This window comes from Saccostrea echinata, unplaced genomic scaffold, assembly GCF_033153115.1.
Source record: "Saccostrea echinata isolate AGI-Se365-2 ecotype Australia unplaced genomic scaffold, CSIRO_AGI_Sech_v1 ptg000014l, whole genome shotgun sequence".
NCBI classification, from domain to species: domain Eukaryota; kingdom Metazoa; phylum Mollusca; class Bivalvia; order Ostreida; family Ostreidae; genus Saccostrea; species Saccostrea echinata.
Window position 1 is genome coordinate 10,788,249 of NW_026889763.1, and position 21,956 is coordinate 10,810,204.

General features: G+C 32.3%; 1 protein-coding gene across 4 annotated transcripts in view; it reads left to right on the forward strand.

The window, feature by feature from the left end:
* The window catches only part of LOC133186732 (homeobox protein Hox-C5a-like), a 29,741-nt gene extending 8,194 nt beyond the window's left edge, over nt 1–21,547 (forward strand). For 2 of the 4 annotated variants that reach the window (XM_061322015.1, XM_061322012.1), the window contains exons 2-4: nt 10,578–10,696; nt 11,444–12,093; nt 20,563–21,547. In XM_061322015.1, the coding sequence (XP_061177999.1) occupies nt 11,562–12,093; nt 20,563–20,852 (822 nt within the window). In that variant the 5' untranslated portion in view covers nt 10,578–10,696; nt 11,444–11,561 and the 3' untranslated portion in view covers nt 20,853–21,547. The other 2 variants (XM_061322013.1, XM_061322016.1) reach the window with 2 other exon arrangements.
* Nucleotides 21,548–21,956: the final 409 nt, after the last annotated feature.

Here is a 21,956-nt window from a genome sequence, read left to right on the forward strand (position 1 = left end):
CTTACTGTGATATCGCCCCTTATGTTAAGTTGTCTAATAATGCATCCCCAAATAAAATATTAAATTAAAAAAATCCACCAAATTCAAGGAAATGACATTTGAAAAATCGGTCCAAATGAAAAGCACCCGAAATTAAAACAAAAGATTGATTGATTCATTCATTCATTGACATGGACTGTTTATTGTTTAACATCGATTCGGCATTATGTCCGAAATATTTCGGCGGAAAAATTTATTTTTTGAATGTAAATACATGTAATGAAATAAAAATAATACAAATAGAGAAATAGGTATAGGAAAATGTGTCCACCAACATCTGAAAAAAAGTCTTAATTTTGTTTCTTATCTAACTCATCGTTTTTTTCTCTCTCTCTTTCTATCTCTCTCTCTCTATACAATAATTTGCACTTCCGTTAGACTTTGGTATTACGTCTATTTGAAAAATGAATGATCTTGTGTTTAAGCAGAAGCGATCATTTAAATCAATAAGATTGGTCATTTTCACAGATTACACGAAACGAGTAGTCAGATACAGGGAATGCTCATGTAACGAGGTATTAAAATAAATGTTTCGTTATATCCCTCTCATGGTCGTAGGAACCGGGGGTGGGGACGGGGGGCCGTGCCCCCCCTCCCCAATAATTTTGCCGATATATAGAATACTATAGAAAACATAACTACTATATATGCTTGTGCCCTCTCAATAATAACGTCTGATGACCTTTTTTTGTCAAGGAATTTTGGTACTTGATAGTGCCCTCTCAACTGAAAAGGTATGGTTGTGCCCTCTCAAAGTGAAATTGCTTCCTACGGGTCTGCCTCTGAATAACAATATGTAGATTCGTCATACTTTTAGACCTCTACTTTGCATCCATGTATACACAACTCGGAAAAGTTGATGATACTGGTATTCGAGTAATTCAATTTCGCCGATAGTTTGAACTTTGGTGGTTATACCCGGTATTCTAACAGTGTAGATGATGAAACTTATTTTTTGATAACATGTAAAAAAAAAAATATATATATATATATATGATCATCAAAGAAAAGAAATTTTTCAGTTAATTAAAAGTAAATTTCCAATTTTCTCGGCGTTAGATGATGAACAAAAACTAAAAACTTTTTTGGTTACTCAATTCTGAAGAAAAAGAAACTCTTAATTTTGTGGGCATATTCATAAATGATAGCATGTTGTAGTAGTCATACACTTTTATATATAGTATTCCTTTTAACTGAAATAATACAACATTATTGTTGAAATGAGCAATGTCATTTATAAATTGTTATACTACATGTATCCACTGGCATATCTTTTCCTTATTATTGTAATAATTTCATCCTTGTCTGCTTCAGGCTCTAAATTAGAAAATAAATGTTCTGTTCCATCCTTCTGGTCACGTGACACTTAACGGTCAAATAGTAACGGAGGCTGCATATTTAGCATCAAAATAAGTGTTAGCATTCCAGAAGTTGGGTAAAATTTACCGAGTCAAATCGGTGCGTAATCGTTATCATCAAGAGGTACGTAATATCGTTCCTAAAGGTCCATAAACTATCAATAAAATGTTTTAAGTTGTTATGGCTCGCAATGTTACACGGGCTGAAGGGCCACATCCTGTAACACACATTCGAATTCGGGAATCGAATTCGCAACCTTTTGTTAGGCTTTGATTTCTGTTCTTCTTTTTTCTTATAAATAAGGCTTCTGAAATAATTCCTACTATAGAAACTGACTATGGTTAAGTTTTGTTGGCAAAAACTTTCATTGACTTCTTAGACTAAATCGGACTGAATACAGCAATTGATAACTGATATGCTTGAAAGAAGATCAACTGAGTTTATAAGAATTCAGTATTAATCATATGTTTCAAATCTCTGTTGTCTTTTATTATCTTATTTTAGAAGGCTTTTACTAAGGTTATTCATTTGTACCGAATTTAACTTCTCTTAAATATTTTAATTGCAAAGCAAGAAATTAATTGTTAGATTTGCATTTTAGGGGAAAACCATTCATCAAACTCTTAAAATAAATTTCACATTTATAGCCCATTTAATGCGTTAATAGGCCAGGAGACTTAACCCGTCTGATAAGAAGGGAAAAAGCAAATGCCAAAAATAAATAAAATGCAGACATCACTCATTTTCAATTTTGTTTGTTTCCACGACTAAATAATTTCAAAGTGTCCTTGGAATTAAGCCAATTGACTGCACGAGAACTGTTCATGACAATTTATAAAATAAACTATTTCACAACTACCTGGAATGTACACGTCTTCGTCAGTTATACACAAGATTTAAAACAGAAAAACATACATCTAAAAACATTTACCGCGCAATAACTAATGACAGACACCAAGAAACGGAACTAGACCACAGATGCTTCAGTATATATTTCATTTTTTTACAGTTCCACCATGCCGATACTTCACTCCCTAATTTGAAATATTGTTCGCAGCTGACGGACTACTAATTGTCCGTACTCTCGTTAGCATTCTAAGAGTCTTGAAATATTTGCACGATTTCCTCTTCCAAAAAATAAACTCAGACTGTTCTGGAAATCCTGCGGAGGCTACCGTCTGTCACATAGATACATGGAGTTTGTCAGGGCTTAGATTTGGGGAAACCATTTTAGATAAACCTGAGTGTTCCGTCAGTGGGAACAAAACATCCGATAAATAAAAAAGAAAATGCCTCAGGATTTGGATATAAAACTATTTTTTTGTGGAAAAAATCTGGAAAAGCAACATTCTTAAAGTTAATTTAAAATCAAGAAAAGGGGAAAAAACTGTATTTAAAATATGTGTGTGTGTGTGTGTTACATTCAATCTGCACTTTATACAAGTAAACATTTTCCGCGGTACGGAGATAGCAATAAAATAATTGTTTTATACATGTATTATCCGTTATCACGTGGTACGAGTCTATAAGGTGTTCGAATAGGACGAGGAATTAGTTCAAGCCTGTCTTCAGAAGACATATCAAACTTAATTAAAATAAAATTTAAATTATATGCTCATTGTTCCAAATTTGTATATTCATTATTGTATTGCTCATTTTGGCCTATTAAGTTTCATATCACTAATTCAGCATATCAGTTTCTCAAATATTCGTTTGTATGTTCCGTGATATATATTATATTTAATAAACATCCAACTCCCCTAAATGCTTCTTTAGCTAAAGGGCAAATATATTTTCGTGTTTTTTGTTTTTGTTTTTGTTGATTTTTGTTGTTTTTGGTAAGATAAGAGACGACTTGATCATTTTCATTTCATGTAAGTGTTAAAATGTTTGATAGGACTGTTTAGTTTTTCCTTTATTTTTTCATAATATAAATTTATGTATGGAGTCAAAAGAGAGTCTTAGAATTATGAAAGGTATATTCCTTATGAGCCCCTCTTTGTAAAAATTTCCTGAATCTTGATAGCATTTTTGTTTTCAAGGGTACTTATCTCTACAATACGACTCGCTATTACAAATTAATTTCATAATTTGCAGACATCACTTCCTTATCATAATTTTCTTTACATTCTTAGATAGAAGAAACATTGATTTCCAAGCAAGCTTTATTGAGAATAAAATATACAAAATGGAAAAAAATTAGCTTTTCCTGTTTTGGAAATGTTATATGCTTCATCTTTCAGCACCGAGAATAACTCGCGTCAGAAATTGATGACTTATCGCTGTCTATCGATCACTTGCTTTTTGTTGACTAAAATATGAAAAGTTTTTGAAGTTACCAACTATACAAGAATGGTTAACCACATCTTCCGCGGCCTATACCGGCATCTGATTACTGTGAGGGTGGTTGATTGTACATTTTTCTTTGAAGAATGAAATCTAAAGGTGAACATGGATAACAATTTCCGAAAACAAGCGTTTGTTGGATATTGAAAGTATTTATTCGTTGTATATCAAGAAAAAAGTAAAATGGTATTTCATGTGGAGGAACTTGAATATTATGTTATATACATTTATTTGTAGAGATATTTGTGTTCAAATCAAGGAGTTGTTTAGGTTAGGATTTTGTGTGTGTGTTTTGAAAATTTCAAGTCTATTACATGCGTATCAATAACCTTTAATTTTTGTAAGCTAGACGAACAATTCTACAAAATGTTAAAAATGAGTACGTGTCTTTCTTAAACAAAATATATGAACGACTGTTATTTTCTTTTGCAATTTGCAAGATGTCTAACGAGCATTTTAATGTCTTGAAGAACAGTCAATTTTTTTTCAACTTTCTTGCTCTTCTCTTAGCTAAGCCAATATCGTGATTAATAATTTGTCTTCTAAGCCGTACATGTATTCGTAGTTGGTATCAATATCCACAAGGACATCTAGTTTAACTTTGAGTCTAATGACAAGAATTTAGTTTGGTAATGGTCAAATTGGACTCAGATTTGAAGTGCTTAGATGGTGATATCCTGTAATTTTTGTTTATTATTTAAGCCATAATTGACCCGATCAGATTCTGTACGGCTATTTCATTTCATTGAAATACAAACCGTCTCCCATTTTCTTGTAGTTATGATATATTAAGATTTGATTACCTATTGCTTATCAGACGAGTCATTTTAAAATTGACATATTGAGGACAACAGTCACAAATGGCTAAATTAAGAGAATAATAAGATTCAGACCTTTGAAGTTTGGCAATTATAGAAGTGTCTTGATAGTATAATGAGGGGGGACTTTGGAAGCGTGAAACTGTGAACCCTGAGACGTGTTCTGAAAACTATCTACTGTGCCCCGGCTTGACCAAGCAATAGTTGGAAAGCTATTGAGTTTGACCCTGTCACGGAGGGCAGGTCTTATATGGTTTATAGTCTTTGAGGGTCTTTCATCACTAAATTCAAACGGTTTAAACCTGCGGTGTTACATTTCCAGGTAGTAAATTAAAAACTTTGTTTCAAATATGCCCCTATACATGTGCGAGGTTTATCTACGGTGACAATTGCACAATAGGAAGAGGAGATTATCGTCGAAAAACATTTTCACGATCCTTTCTTCCCCAATATTTCAGAAGATTCGACGACCAATTATCGATCAAAGTTAATGGTAGCAGTCAACAGCTTGTAAAGATATGGAAATAGCTTAAAAATATTTAAGTAATATATCATTTTGGTAAGCTCCACACTTGTGCGTTTATTGAAATGTTTGCGTAAAATTTGCAAACTTCGCGTGTTATTGGAATCCCCACTGATGTGCTTTCCTGTATTTCTTACCCAGGCCTTTGATGGGAATTTAAGTGTTAACATAACACTTGGAATACACTAGCCCGCCTGTTTTTACTTCTTTCTGCAAAACGGTAGCATATATTTAAACGGTATGAGGGCTATAATCTCTCTGTTGGCAATATGGTTTTCATGCAGCAATCAAACCATCCGATAAAAAATACAGATATTTGTTAATGCCAAAACATTAAAAGAATTATATTTTTTTTTATATTTATTAATTTTTTAAATCTATTTATTTATTTTGGTATTTTTTATTCTCTTTTTTAATGGTCACTGTAGAATATTTAAAAAATGATTTAAATCATACACAATGTATATAATTTTTTAATATACAAGTATATATTATTTTTATTTATTTATTTTGCTATTGAGAATCTGGTGAATATTGTACCTCTAAAAAATAATGCAAAAAGTATCTGTTTTATGTATAAATTGATATACACAAGAAATTAAAACATTATGTAACAAATAAATATAACAAAATTTTGTAACACACATAGAATACAAACAAAGAAAATCGCATAAAAAAATAAGTGTCATTTGCGAAACAAAATATCAATTTTTGCAATTTTCTTTTCTGTTTTTTGTTAAGTAAAAACTGTTGTATTTAACCATATAAATTTGCTGTGCTCAGAAGCTTAAAAATCAATCTAGAAAAATTTACAAGTGACTGATGTGTGAATCCTTCGAAAGAATGTTGAAGCAATTGAAATATATTCTAAAATTTCGTTTCACAAATAATACATAAATTATTTGTTCTATTATCTGATAGGCCTGCTGACTTAAATAAGATGAAACAAATAAGTGATTGAACAGATTTACCACAAATATAATTTCCTATGATCATAGAATGAGAAAGTAAAACATATCCTTTCATTCCGGTATACATATACATGTGTACCACTGAAAAAACAAAAACTGAACATGAGAAAGATGTCTTTAATAATCAGAATATCGGACTTAGTGTTTATAGCTGTTCAAATTTATGTCAATCTCGGGTGAACGGGGTTTAGTTGACAACTAGAACAACAAAAGGATATCCATACAGGGGCACGCCACTATAGGCTTTATTAAGATAACAGTTTGTCGGCTATAAATAAATGATGACGAGCAAATAAAATGTAATGTGAGTTTTAGGGGCAAATAATGGCCATAAACTAAAATAATGGCGCATTAGGATCACGCTGCCATAAAATATGTTACTTTCGAACCCCCGAGACCGGATTGGGGATCTTCACTTACTATATCGCTGTATGCATTTAAATCATTTTCGAATGTATAAATAATTAGATGGACTGATGATAATCTCATCCAATTTTTCCATGTTTTCGTTTCATTGAGAAAAAGGAATATCTACTCGATGGTTGAATCAGTCGTCTCACGGTTCAGCCACCATGGAAACACCAAACGTCTACATGTACACGGGCTAAGGAACTGTGAAGGTTTTGTTCTAAATGAAGAAAAGTGCCGTTTGTGTTAGCAATAATGTCAGTGATAGAACAGTTTGGTCCCGATCTGTTTGTGTCAGTCCTGATTTAACGGTAATTAAATAATCCAAGGGTAAAACTCTTGGGAATTCGTTCCTCGGGTTGAGCGGTTTTGTATACATCACCCATTCCTTTGAATTTCGGATCCACTGCTACATCCCTGTTTCTCTAAAATAGATGGGAAATGTCCATCCACGAATTCTACCAGACGTGAAATTATATGAAAGACAAGAACTTCTGAGTTCACGCCGTAAATAATATGATCCTGCACGTTCTACAAACCCCACCCATAGCTAGTTGAGAAGTGTGTTAATAGATGACATAAGGGGCAGGTTAGTGTTCAAGATTCATGTTTTTTGAATGGGCGATATGTGGAGTTTGCTCTCGGCATAATTACAGTAAGTGCTTATGGCTAAGTCAGCTAATTACTGCATGATATATTGTTTAACCTTTAAAAGTGTATCAATATTTTATAAGATCCACAGTTTCTGATTGGTATTTAAAAACAAAAAAATTAGTTGAAGTATGGATGTTATACCGATGCATGCATTCTGTTTTCCTTTAGAAGGAAATTATTAAACTACTCCTAATTTAAACAGGCCAAACAAATTCCATATTGATGAGAAAATGGTATTGCACCCAGAGTTTCTTCAGTAATAACATGTTAAAGTTACAAGGATAAAACTTGGATTTTCAATGAATTGTTGACACTGATTTTCAGGAATTTCTTGCGTGTTCCTTATGTGTGCATGGGGATATGGTTTACTTTTAGACATTGAACTCTGACATCCTCGCATTTCTTTAACAAGTATAATGCAATGTACGCTGTGGTCATTTAAATTTTCTTCTGCTGAAATTGACGACAAATACATGACCAAGCCAGTCTTTTGCGAAATCCCAACACGTAAAGTTATAATTTCCACATACCTTTTTAAATTGCATTAGATACGGAGACTTTGCTTTGAACATTTTGAATATTGGAAAGTGTATTTACTAGTGTTCACCAAGTTCATGTCCGTATAGGAGGTAATTTCATAAACAAATTTATGTTGCAGTGGAAGCTAATTCATTTGGGTTCATAATTTTAATCATAGTTTTTTAAGAATAAATTTTAAATTATACATATATAATTGATATAAAATGTCAATAATCGGAAAATATAAAAAAGAATATGAAAAGATATATATATATATATATATATATATATATATATATATATATATATATATATATATATATATATATATATATATAAAGTTGGTTTCAGTATATTATGTATTAAAAAAATATTTTTAAGAATAATTTCATTTTAATTTTGCTTAAGTTTAGCAATAGTCTCTGAGATTTATTTTTTTTACATGCAGTCCTGCTATCAAAAAGTAGAAGGGGAAAAAAGGTATGAATAAAAATGCATAAATGAGGATTCAGATTTTTTTGACTTTGGTAAGATAGAGTGAGAAAAAAAGGGACAAAAATCGCATGTTTTAAAGAAAAAAAATTTGTTATGTTACATATGAGGTATAATTGTTTATTTAAACGCATTATTTATATAAAAAAAAGTACTGTACAAGTAAATTATAAATATACTACGTAAAAAAAAAAAAAAAAACTTTTTAAAGAAATCGGTGATCTGGACGTTCTTTCACTTTGCATCCTATTTTAAAAGCAATTTTGAGACTGCAGTACTTTTCTGATGATGTTACAAGCAAAACTTAAAGAAACAGAGCTTAAAAGAAAAAATATATATAGAAAAAAAACCCCAAAGATTTATTTTCAGTAAGTGCTGAAAATATCGTAAAACTAAAAAAAATTTTGGAAATATACTTTTTCCATTTGAAATAAGGAAAGATACTGTGAACGTGTAATTGAATTATTGATTAAGCTTCTCTTAAATGGGAATTTCTTGTAAATGAAGCGACATGATCAGTCGTGGTGGACGCTATACAATTAGGTAACTAATGGCAGCACGGACACAGAATCCTGGACCACAAAACTTAAATGTTTTTTCATGGACCTTGACTGCCAAGGAAATAAATGTCTTTTCGGTGGCGAAAATGTTAATTTTCAACCATATAACGAAAACCATTGTCCGTCTAAGAAACTAACAAGTTCCTCCTGGAAGGCTTGTTCCTGGGAGAAATACAATTTAGTTGCTGCATGAGAAAATAGATTTGTTCATTCCAGAAAGTAATAAAGAAGAAGGTATTATTAGGAACCATTTTTCAAACTCAAGCGGACATTTCTTCAAACCAAATTCGACAAATCTGGCAAAAAGCATTCATCACTGAAATTCAGGCCGCTGGATGCGGAATGGCCAAGTTGGAACATGATTTAATCATTATTCTTTGGAAGAAAATAACTGTTTCTAATTTGTGTACAGAATGAAAAATGTATTCTCTCGACGACTAGACAAACATAGAAAATTTAAATGAATTGCAGCAAGATATATTGGAAGAAAGTTGGCAGTAAATGATTTTCTGAAACAATTTTTCCTTTGAATAAAATCCAGAAAAAGGCGCCAATGAATATGGCACATCAACTTCCCTTCTCCTTCCCAGTCCTGTATCCAACATAATACACATCCATTTTTTCTCTAAGTGAAGAAAAATCACGCCATAAACATCCTGGAATGGGTTTTCCGACATTCTACGTATTATGTCCCACTTGCAAACGCGTTAAAGTGATTCAGTTGAATTGGCGGGGATCATGGTCTATCACATATTTTATAATCGAGGGTATTTATTAACTAGGGTATTTATTATCCGGAGTATTGTTAGAAATAGATTTATAGGTGCTACAATTACAAAATGTGTCTGATCATGGTACATGGTGTCGAGAGTTGTGTGATTTAATAGAATTCCAGTGGTTTGAAAGTTTACAAGTACGAAATCAAAAATTCTACAACAATTTTAAATGAATTTTTGGCTTTAAAAATTAACAATACAAGGAATATTTAAAAATATTAAAATTTAGCAGATAATTCGAAATTATTATCACGTAAGGCTATATGATTCGTACAGTGAAGTTTGAATCTTAGTTCTAAAAACTTAAAAAAAATAATTGTTGCTTTTGTAAATTTCAAGGTAACACTGAGAATTTCTTAACCTAAATTTTGCTAATTATTTGACCTACATGTACAAAAACCAGTTATGTTCCCGAAATTACATTAATCGAAAAATCGTTTATAATGAATACCAAGGTCATAAAACTCAAAAGGTAATTTATTTTCTCATTTATTATATCTCATTTAAAATTTTGTCGATCGATTTGCTTCTCTCATATGCATAACATTTAATAAATCATTTCACTTAAAACAACGGAAGCAAAAAGTAAGACAAAGCATCAAGTGCACCGAAGATAACATATTATTTTGATTATTGGAAAAGCATGACGCTCACTAAAATGTTTTGAAAAACAAAATTAATTATTCACTGTGTTTGATAACAAATAATATTTAAATATATTGGAGTTCTAGTTTTCCCCATCTTTTAATAAATTATTCATACAGAGACCTGCGTTGGGGGTTGTCGTGCAGAACTTTTGCTTCTGATACGTTACATACGATGCTCCATGCTTCATTACGCGTCACTACCTGACTTCAGGTCATTGAATAAATAACTGGCCTCCGCAAAAACTAACGGTCTCTCTCGTCAGTTATGATTTAAGGAACGAGCTGTACGATTTTTCTACAACTCGTATAATATTTTTTCGCACATTTGTACATAAGATAAAACGGTGTTCAAACAACAGGGACGAAAACAAATATACGTGCTATGAAAGAATAAGCTAACTCCGCCCGACATGAGTAATGAGGCTATGATGTGGATATAATATACACTTTTTTACGTTTTTTTAGTGTCTGTGTATCTAAATGGTCCACCATAGGACTTTGAATTTTGCTGTTGTCCTGAGACATGTGTGTTTACGGGTTGGAATCAGTTCCTGAAAAAGTTTTTCTTCTTCTTTGATTTTGTGGTAAGTCTAAATACGTTATACATGTTATCTTCTTACGTGTCCATTCGATTGGATTACTCTGTTCTATCAGGCCTTAATAAGAGTTCACTAATGACTTATCTCTATACTCATTAAGGAACAATCTGTAATTATTAAAATATCTTTTGTAGGATTTATTTTATGAATAACTGTACTATTGGATTTAATTCACATAACTTCAGTCAAAAATTTCAATCTGCAAAACATCAAACTACTAAGTGCATAACACATCATTTTTAAGATGTGGGCGGGGACTTGAGATTTTTACACGAATATTCTTCTTTCACAAGCAAATATGAAAATAAGGTCTAAATATTAAATATCTACTTATATTTTTCAACGTGTTAACGTCGGTGGACGATAAATGACAACTTCAAACAAAGTCTAGATGAAACGATAACTTCCAATTCATTGGGCCATTTAAGTTAATTTTACAATACCCACGTGGTTCATGATTAATAACCCCGGCTCTGGAAAAATTTTTCAAACCATAGTACAAGAGCAACCGGATGCATAGCTTTTTAAGAGTGATTATATATTGCACGTGAAAGCCGATATTTTTCACAAATAAGATATTGTAGACTTTATTTTTCGAACTTCGCGCATCATTGCTAGACATAAGTTTGTTTACATTTAAAGGTATTTGAAAATAACTTTCAACTTTTCATGACATTTATCACACTTACGATTGGATTTTCTACTCACGTGACCATCATGGCTTCGTTTCAGTGGAGAGTGCAGTCGCCGAGTACCAAGTTTCCTCTGTTCTGCATCACCATATTTCATCGTCAGGGCGGCTATAACTGACGTCAACGACATTTTTACGATCTCAAATTATCCAGGCCAAATGAGTTCTTATTTTGTAAATTCTCTATCAGCATGTTACGGTCAAACTATGGGAATCGATTGTTCAGATGGAAGTTTTCATAGAAATGGAAATTACCAACACACGGGTGCTTTCTATCCTGGATTTCCTAGTGCAAGATACCCATATCCATCAAAAGAGGAACGACTGGACGATAACGATTATTATGGAGGTCCCAGGCTCAGTCATTTACCCCCATCAAGCCCATGTGGCTCCCCACACAGCCTTAACACGGGGACGCCTAATTTACAAAATGTGCACCCGATGCACGAACGACCCTCGTGTAATATCCGGACTGGCTCCAGTAACAATTCATACTATCACAATGGACACATTGGAGAGAGGAGTCGCTCCTCACCCTCTCAACAACCCCCCTCAACCTCACCCTCTTCCCAGCAGCCCCCAGGTCAGGGCTCTGGGCCAACTTCCCCCACCTCTCCTCGGTCTCACTCGGACCAGCAGTATAACAGCCCGCAGATTTATCCCTGGATGAGGAGAATGCAGTACACGCAAGGTTAGTTTATTCTTGGTTTTATTTTCCTTAGTGTTTTCCTAATTTTATGCTTATGCATCTTCTCCCTATTGATATTGTTTCTTTTAAAATGTAAACAGTGGACTTATGCTGCTAAAATAAATTTTTCATACCGGTACTTTGTGATAATATTGTTTTCACATTAAACCAGAAAAAAGTAATGATTTCTTTTCTGTGAGGGTTATGGTTTAATTCTTTAAAACATAGGCAAATAACAGCTAAAATTAACCCCATGTCTGTAATGTTCAATTTTGTTATCCTCTTGATCTAAAACTTGAATACTCCTGTATGTTACAAGACATTTTAAGGGGAGACTGCATGTAAATATTGGCAATGCTGTAATGTTTTAACCTTCTTGAGACAAGTAACCCATAACGGCAGAAAAGTTAAATTAAACAAAAATATTATTTCTCTGGGGGAAAACTGACAAAACAAAAATATCACGTTAGTTTGAAACAATACAATTATTTCATACTGTGGGAAAATGTTTTTTCCAAACTCTTCAAATATAATTTACAGCATAATCATTCCTATAAATTTATATATATTGTTGACTAATTCAAAATCACTAAACTAAATATTATTCAATTCTGAAGATTAAAATTCATGTTAAACTAGGACAGAAACTCATGGATTTTTAAAACATTGCTGCAGCACTATGTACTAAATTTATAATAGTTAATATTAAAAAAATCGGTCTGGAATTTATTTCATTTTCTTAAAAAAAAAAACAAACTTAAAACGCATTTAAAAAAACACAAAAAGCTTATAAGAAATATATAATTGTTTGTTTAAAATTGTTTACTTGTAATGCTGATTTATAGCATTTTAAATTCAAAGAGTAAGCAGTAACTTGTTTCATTTGAATAATTTAAATTTAGCTCAGAAACTCAATTTACTTTTTCTTTAGGAACCTAAATGATACTAAAATCGAAATTAATAAAACTAAAAAAAAAATTAATTTATTCCATTGCATATTTAATTCATGCATTGTTTCATTCAGTCGGCGATTATTGCATCTAAGTTTTTATTAAATCTGAAGTTTTGGGGGAAATAAAATAAAGTAAAAATGTTCTTTTCTGATGTATTTAATCGGTCATTTGACTCATTTCTGGGTGAACACTTGTGAATACAATTGTACATTTCATACTGTTACACTCCGAGAAGCTAGGCTCTACATCACTTAGGAAAACGCGCCATATTTCATTTTTATGTATCTTTAATTGCACGAATGACTGTTATTCCCGGGGAACACCACATAAAATAGATTCTCCAATACATTTTTTTTCCTGAAGAGCTTTCGTTGGAAGGCAAATGTGTTGTTTAACATGCTGGGATTATCGAGATCTTTGTTTATAAATCAGAATTTTAAAAATATATATATGAAGAAATGCATGTCATTTAGATTAGAAAATTTGAGTTTCAACGCAATATATCAATAGCATTTCCTTCCGCTTCTCTGATAAATTTGGTGATTTGATGTAAGAATGTTTAATATATTGCTACTTATGACAGAGTAAATGTAACCGTGATAAATCTGAGTGAGAACTATTCCATATTTATTAACTGCTAAGAAATCAGATGCATGTGACCACAAAACACATCCTGCATTCTAAACAAATTTGTTATGGTGTAAAAAATAGATACAGCTTCTGTTTTCCTCTCATAAAAAATCGGTTAAGTTGACTAATAAAAAATCTTCCCTGCTTGTTAGGGCTGCGGGTACTCTCTCGGTTTAATAAGATTTATTGTACAGAAGGCGCCGTTCTCTAGACCTTAGGCTTTTCACATTCGGAGATGACCATGTGAAAAGAGGAACCTGAAGAAATTCCGATATAAGAAGTAAAGTTTTAATTCTTATTTATGGTCTGACATCTGTAACATGAGAGTTAACTTAAAACACTGATCCAAGAGGAGATCGACTGGATGTGCAGCCATATTTTCTGTTTCACTTTGTGATTTATATTTTGTGTATGCCGTAAATCTGGCAGTTTTCTCTTGGCTATCTTCACGACCCATAAATTTTACTGGAGAAAAAAGATCCTGCAATATGATTCTGCTGCAACTCATATTTACGAGATTCAGGAACAAAATACTAAGCCAACAGCGGTAAATTTCAACATTACTCAGTAAATGTATGTAAAATAGTGTGTAAAATATAATTAACAAAGAAATTTGATTCAGCTTTCTTAAATTAGAATCCTTCTTTGTCTTTCAGTAATAAAAAAAATATCAAACTTAAAAAAAAAAAATAAAAATTAAACAAAAGACTAGAGAGAAATAATAAAATTTTGTGTTTAGGGGAACCCCCCCTCGATCTCTAATACGAATAAATATTTACAAGGAAGCCTAATTAATGAATTTGGAAACATTGGAAAATTTAAGATGTGACTTAAATAATAAGGAATATATTTTTTCATTAAAAATACCTTTTTTTTATTGACAGCAAATATTTACGTAATTATAGATGAACAAATATGTACACTAAACAAACATGATTATTTTATTTTCAATGTAAAAATATTTTAATTCAATGCGAAAATAATTTGCACCAATTGTAAATGTATGACATAATGATGTGTTTGCAATTCAAAGTATCAAATCTCAACATGATAGTTATACTCAATGCATTGTAATATCTGTGACAAAATATGGATTATTTTGAGGGGAAAAAAAGAACAAAAAGGAGAAAAGCTAACAAAATAATTATTTAATTTCAAGGAAGCGGACATGGTATTCGGAATGTTCATCTTCGTTTTCATTTTTTACTTTTCCATAAACCTGGGGTAGGAGTGGGGTGGGTTTTTTTCTGAAACATTTTCGTGCATTATTTATCAAATACCGTGGAACATACCTTCAAGTTATTTCATTTAAACAGTGTACATTGAAGTATTGTTAAAAAAATATTAATTCTTTTAAAAAAAGGATTACGTAGTTCATGTATTAGATGCATTATTATTTATATTTGTAGAGGAAAAATTATGGATAAAAAAGATCTTTCTTTATAAAATCTAGAACAGGAATATTCTTATTAATTATCCATTTACTTTTATATTCTGTGAAATTCATTATGTGGTAAAATTAGTGCATGCCGCTAAGGATCCATCTCAAAGGGAGATAATCCTGGACAGTTATGGGCCATTTATCGCAAAATATATTCCATCATGAACGTTAGTTTGTCGTTTTTAATCCAGGCTATTTCATCATTGTGTCATTTATGTTTTTCCAAATTACGTGCGCACAAGGTATTTGTAAAAGAGTTGATACTTTTTTCCCATTGTAAGCTACTGAGTCTACTTTGAAGATAGTCGTTGGGCGCTGTACAGTATAATCCAAAGTATGAAAAATTTCAGCTACCCGCGGCTGCTTTTTAAGTCAGCAGATAATGGAAACATACAATCTGATTTCTTCTTAGAGATCAAAGAACTCGATCTGCTCAGAACTTATCGTCATGAATCACTGTATTACAATATGTCTTGAAAGACTTTTAAGGGCTTAATTAAAGGCACAAAAGGCATTAATTACGCGTCGTCTTCCTTTTTACATAGTTCTTTATGCAATATTTGCTAATTTCTCTCTCTGTATAGGAATTGTGATATAGTTTTGTGCAGATTTGGCCACCATATAGAGAAAAGAAGGCCACACAAATGAAATAGATAATAATTACCTGTCTACAATTGAAATTGATATTAGGAGGGCCGTCTATCTAAAAATCTAAACACAAAACCCCTGTGATCTGTATTTTGACTAAAAACTAAACTGGAGACTATAAAATTGCCGATTACAGCAATTTACGGTAAAAATGACTCCCTCGTATTATATCAAATTAGTGCATAAATCTTGGGCAGGTTCTTTATGATAAATGGTCTTGGACAAGGTGAGATCTGCAGGCTCGTATTATTAAACCGTTGATCAGAGTGGATCACATTTCCCCGTACAGAATTACATAGGAAAACAATTAATTGTATACAACATTACATGCATAAGTAGACACCGACTCTCTATACAATCATGTTCAAAACCAAAGTCTGTAAAGCCACTTTTGAATACCAGGTATTCTGGACTCGACAAGAAAGGGTCAGAAAGCCAGGGTCAAGTTTCTTAAGAACCCCACGCGTGTTATCAGGGGAACTTTAACGTTCATCTATACACTTTAAGAATTTTTAATTTCTTTAATATAAAAATATTTGATTGCAATGATCATTATTTTCCTATTAAACACAAACATAAATCTTCCGTGGTCCTGCACAGAAACAAAACCCGTCTCTTGTTGAACGAGAGTACTGTGACTCAATTCCGCATATGAAAAGAAACTCGGAACGAAAAGTGAATCAAATTATTCCACAGATTAAGAGCAGTGTCAAATGTCCAACAGACTCCCCAAAGTAAATTGTATTGGGACAGTCAATTTTGATTTTTTCCCTGACTCAACACTAGTATTTAGAAGTCGCCAAAAACAACTAATCAGAACATCTAATGTAACCCTTGCACCAACAGAAAATAGGGATCAGCATTCAACGTTATAGAATTACAGACTTTACGGTGTTATCTCGTCCACCCAGGGAGAACCTCTCTAGTATCACACAAACACAGCTTTATCTCTGCTGTACATGAACACAACATTCCTAGGTTAGGTCCATTTAAGTTTTTTTTTTTTAACTTTTAATCCTCATCTGACAGTAGATTGAATTCGGAAAAGAATCCATAGATACCTGTACTACTACAACCTCGCATGTATTAATGAAAATACAAATAACCACTTAAGAATAACTAAAGAAGGTTCTATACTTTAACAGATTATCGACTGTATGTAAAATAATGAAAAGGGTTAATTTATACGAAGGCATTAACTTTTCCCATAATTAATAGTTAAACAGCGTATACATGTATAGTAAATGTGCTAAATAATTAGGGCAACCTTCGTGATCGCTAACTTGCCAAATACCTAAAGTAGTTTGCTTTTGACCAGAAAAAATGACGTTTTGACTAAGATTTACTGCTGGTGGAAACTTACAGGTGTTTGCCCCGCGCAGTCAAACGGCGATGGAGCTGAACTGGCAGACATTATTAATAATTACACAAACAGTGAAAAACGTTTACGCCGAAATCGTGGTCATAGATATATTTTGTGCAAACACAATTTTTTTTCTACAAATAAAGAAAAAAAATTGTTCATGCGTATAAGGCTTGTTTAAATGAAATATACAATAAAGTTTCATGATAATGGTCTTTGCAGTTATTAAAAAAATAATGTGTCCTTTCTCTATTTTGTTACCTTAAAAAATCAAAGTCTTAATTGAGTTTTGAAATTGCCTTTTCGTTTGTTTGAATGTTTGAACTAAGTAAATTTTCATTAGATGCTTTTACGAGTTAATTAAGACTGTCAATTAATATTCTTTTCTGACACGATTTGATGAGTGTGGTTTGCTACGGTGTGGGGAGGCTGAATATATTATAATCAATTTGGCCCATTTAGATTCAGCAGCCTTTCTTTATTTTTGTAATTTTTGTTTTATTAACCGATTAACAAAAATATCATTATATGTCTACTAGAATTCTCCCTTTAAGTTATCGTTTAAAGGACATCACACATCAGGAATAATAAAACATGTTGACAATAGCAGAGGTAGTAAAATCGGAAGTAGACAGACAATTAAAAATATCACAGTGTCTTCAACCTTACAAGGAAAAAGGGTTTGAAATCTTAAAATCAATAACCTCTTTACATAGTTTCAAATTTAGAGAAGGCGCAATTTGAGCCGTATGCACATTAAGGAGAATTGTTGGTGGAGGTTGGCTATAAATCAGGGGGACTTAGAGAGATGTGACAACATTATTGTTAAGATGCTTTAATGTGAGGTGCCAAATAAGCCATAACAAATAAATATTCCATAAACAGACACCGTCGATCTAAGTGTGTGATAAAGATTTATACACTGCTTGTTATAACACACATAGTCATGTCCTTAATATAATGGCCCTTAATAATCATTTCAGGTTATTTTTGAAGAGTATTTATTGAATATTTTAAGATGGTCGAAGAATCAATCTAACTTTAATACTTCTTTAATTAATCTATTTTAAAACACTTTTTATTTTATAGGAAACATAGTTTTTAACATACATTTATTTTTGATGTCAATTTTATTGTATAAGTGTACGATATTTGTTAAATATATGACATATGTCGTATCTGATTTTGAATTTCCGACCATATGACTGAAACGTTTCCAGACAATCTTGATTTTCAAACCCTATGAGTGAAACGTTTCAGACATTTAAATAATAACATATTCATACATTAAAATTTCTTACACATTTTTAGTCGATATGAAAGGATTCGTGATACCGTCAGTACCATTTTTGTAAGCTACGTTTCCCTTTTTAAATAAAAAATGTTGTTAACACTCAAAATAAACACATACCCCTCTTTGTGGCAGAGATATCTGATTTGGGAAGCACGAGACTTCGCGCTTTTCAATCAATTATTAAAAATATATTCAAATTTGCTAACATGATAGGCGACTTAACTGTCAAATTTTAAATGGATAAAATAACTTTTATGCACATTAAACACTGTGATGTTTTAAAAATGTTTATCGTTGAACAGGTTTGGCAAAGTGTAGGACGCAGTGGTACACGATTCTCGAGAGTAAAAGATGCTCTTTTTGAGCTTTGACCTATGAACTATGAATTGACAGGGTAAACGAAGCAGATGCCATTGTACTTAAACTTTTTATTGACTTATAAAATATCCGCTTAATTTTTATAACCGGGGCATTTGTTTGCATAATCTGCTTATTGCAGTAGGAGGATAGATCCCTGTGCTAGTTCAGGGGAGCCTTGTTCCGTAAGAAAAAAAGATTTGTCATGTCCTGTAGGGATCTTACGGATCACCAGACATAATGAAAACATCGGTTAGTTTATGGCGACTTCTTACAGTTTAACGGTTCCTTTGACATCCCCGTAAACCAGACACATCTTCCTAACTTGTGTTATGTTTGACGTTTGCATAGAACTCCTACTGATCTTCTTTTGTAGGAATATGCTAAACTGCTTAACAATTTATGTATTTATGGTTGGTATAAACATAAAAGCATATTATGTATTCATGCTAATTTTGACGGCCCATCATGAAAGGCGTCAAAATACGTCTCCGTCCTCTTAACTATGGCTATACCAGTCAGACTTGGTGTTGCTTGACAGAGACCTGAATTGTCCAGACAGAACCCAGTACCGACCTCTGGTGAACAACTGCTGTCCAGAATGGACACAGGTGTCCGGGGCCAGGCAAAAAAATGACCACAAAGGCCCTTGTTTTTAATATTCCAGTGTCACATGTCTATCTTGCTCGTCCAGATGTGCATCAAGGCAAGAAACATCCAGCACTTTGAGAAAAAAGCAAAGAGTTTCTGGTCACTTCGCTTTCCTAAATCGTTGTGTTTAGTATACTATGTAATTCAAACACACGAGTTTACACGTATCTACACAAATGTATATGGGGAATTATCCCAAAGAAGCGATGGTTACTTAAACGTAAGAGTCAGTGGAATAGTTATGGACCACATACGTTACATTCCTAATGAGCTGTCACATGTTTCATTTGCTTGACACATATTGTCACACAAACACATTTTATATAAGCTGCCAAAACCAAAAAATATATATCACTTAAAAGTTTTTAACATGTTGACACTTTATTAAAAATATTCCATTTTTGGGCTCATTTGACAATGCGATTTTATCATGTCTGTCTTTACCTCAGCGTTGCTGTCATTTATTTTCTCACTGAGTTTTTTTTTTCATATAGAGTGTAGATCTATATGTTATTCATTTTAGATACTCAGTTTACATGTAGATCTATATGTTATTCATTTTAGATACTCAGTTTACATGTAGATCTAGTAAATGAGTTTAGTTTGTTTCTTTTTGGATGCCACATTTGCTATCATTTTAAAGAAAAGATCATGAACATGATACTGTTTGAAGAAACTCCCATATTTATAACTGGTCTTCTTTATTCAAAAATAATCAATTAAAACCCTAAAAATTATGCCCTCATTCACCTTATTTGACCAAGCTATACTTATTATGAATGAAAGTAATTCATTTCTCAAATTTTAAAAACATGTACATGTAGGCATCTTTCTTTTACTAGATCTTTGACTCAAAACTGAAATTCAATAAAGGGAATAATTTCAAGGCGATTTATTACCTATTACTATTTTCTATTACTATAAACAAGAATACATGTACTTTTAAATGTTTGTACATTTAGTTGGCATTACATAATAAGAGTATATATCAAATTAAGAGTAATCATTGCATATGCTTTGTACTTATTACTTTACAATGGGTACAAAATAAGCTCTGCTTAATAAAACTTTTGTAAATTCTGCTGTGTTTTGAAATAACAATATTTATTTTATGCAATAAATTTCCGTTTTGCAGAAGGAAACGATGGGGAATCGAAACGATCCAGGACGTCATATACACGTCATCAGACACTTGAATTGGAGAAAGAATTTCACTACAACAAGTACCTCACAAGGAGACGAAGAATTGAGATTGCGCATGCGCTTAACCTTACAGAGAGACAGATAAAAATATGGTTTCAAAATAGACGTATGAAGTGGAAAAAAGAACATAAACTTTCACATATAGCGAAAAATATGAATTTTTGTAACGCTTTGGAAAAGGCCGCTGCTGAACATGCGCATGATAACAAAATGGCACTGTGAAATGTCGGACCTCACAAATTTAATTTGACAATTCCGACAATCGGTTTGAATCCACACAAGTAGTTGGATCTTACCAATTCAGCCAAAGAAAAGTCTGCTGTCACGCCATCACTCCCTAAGACGGCCTCGGTTGTGATGAAATCAAAAGAACGAGAATAAGAATACTCTACAAAAGACTCGGTTTATAAACCAGGGTAAATTAAACCACATGCTTGTTTTTCGCCATATATACATATTTGTATCTTTCTTTTTAATTACATGTTTGAAACTTTTGAAGTTCGTGCGAGAGGATTCAAATCTTCTGTGAATGTAGTTTTGTGATATATTGTGAATACAAGAAGAATGTCCGCATAATTTTATTGGCAATTTATTACTGCGCTTTTTCTATCTTGTTTATATATATATTTAAAAGAAAGGGGAAAAAAGTTAAAAACTTCAACTTTAAAGATTCGACACATTGGGCTTACTAAAGGATCGCCTGAATTCCATTGTGAATAGGACTGTTGCGAAATAAACATTGTGTCGAGAATATATTATTGATCATTTCTTGAACGAACTGATCGACTGATACCTCAATAATCAAGCTAAACATATCAATAGTTCATTTTTGTTTTTTTACTTCTTTCTCGAGTCACTTTGATTATGATTTAGACTGCCAAAGTAGATTTATTATATTATTTGAAATAAAATGCATTATCCAAATGTAAGTGTAAAGTGTTCAGTACTTTTTAAGACGATTTTTTCGGTAATTCAAGTAAGTATTAAAATTATAATGCGACAGCTGAGTTATGCATTCATTTTTCACTCAAATCTTGGTCTTGGCCACATGGATTATTACGAAACATTCCAAGTGAGCATGGATATGTCAAGGGGCACGTGGTCAAGCTTGAGTATCCGATACACGCAATACATGGATGTCAAAACGTTATGGCATTAATTACTCATGGAAATAAAAACAGTTAAAATTGACAATATAAACTGTCGTTGACTTTGAACAATGTCGTTCTAGGGAGCTCCGGTGCTGGTGATTAGCAGACATGAAGGATGAATTGGGCTATAGCGTTCGAAGTCCGCTTGATTTGGCAGGGGATTGAGATATCCAGT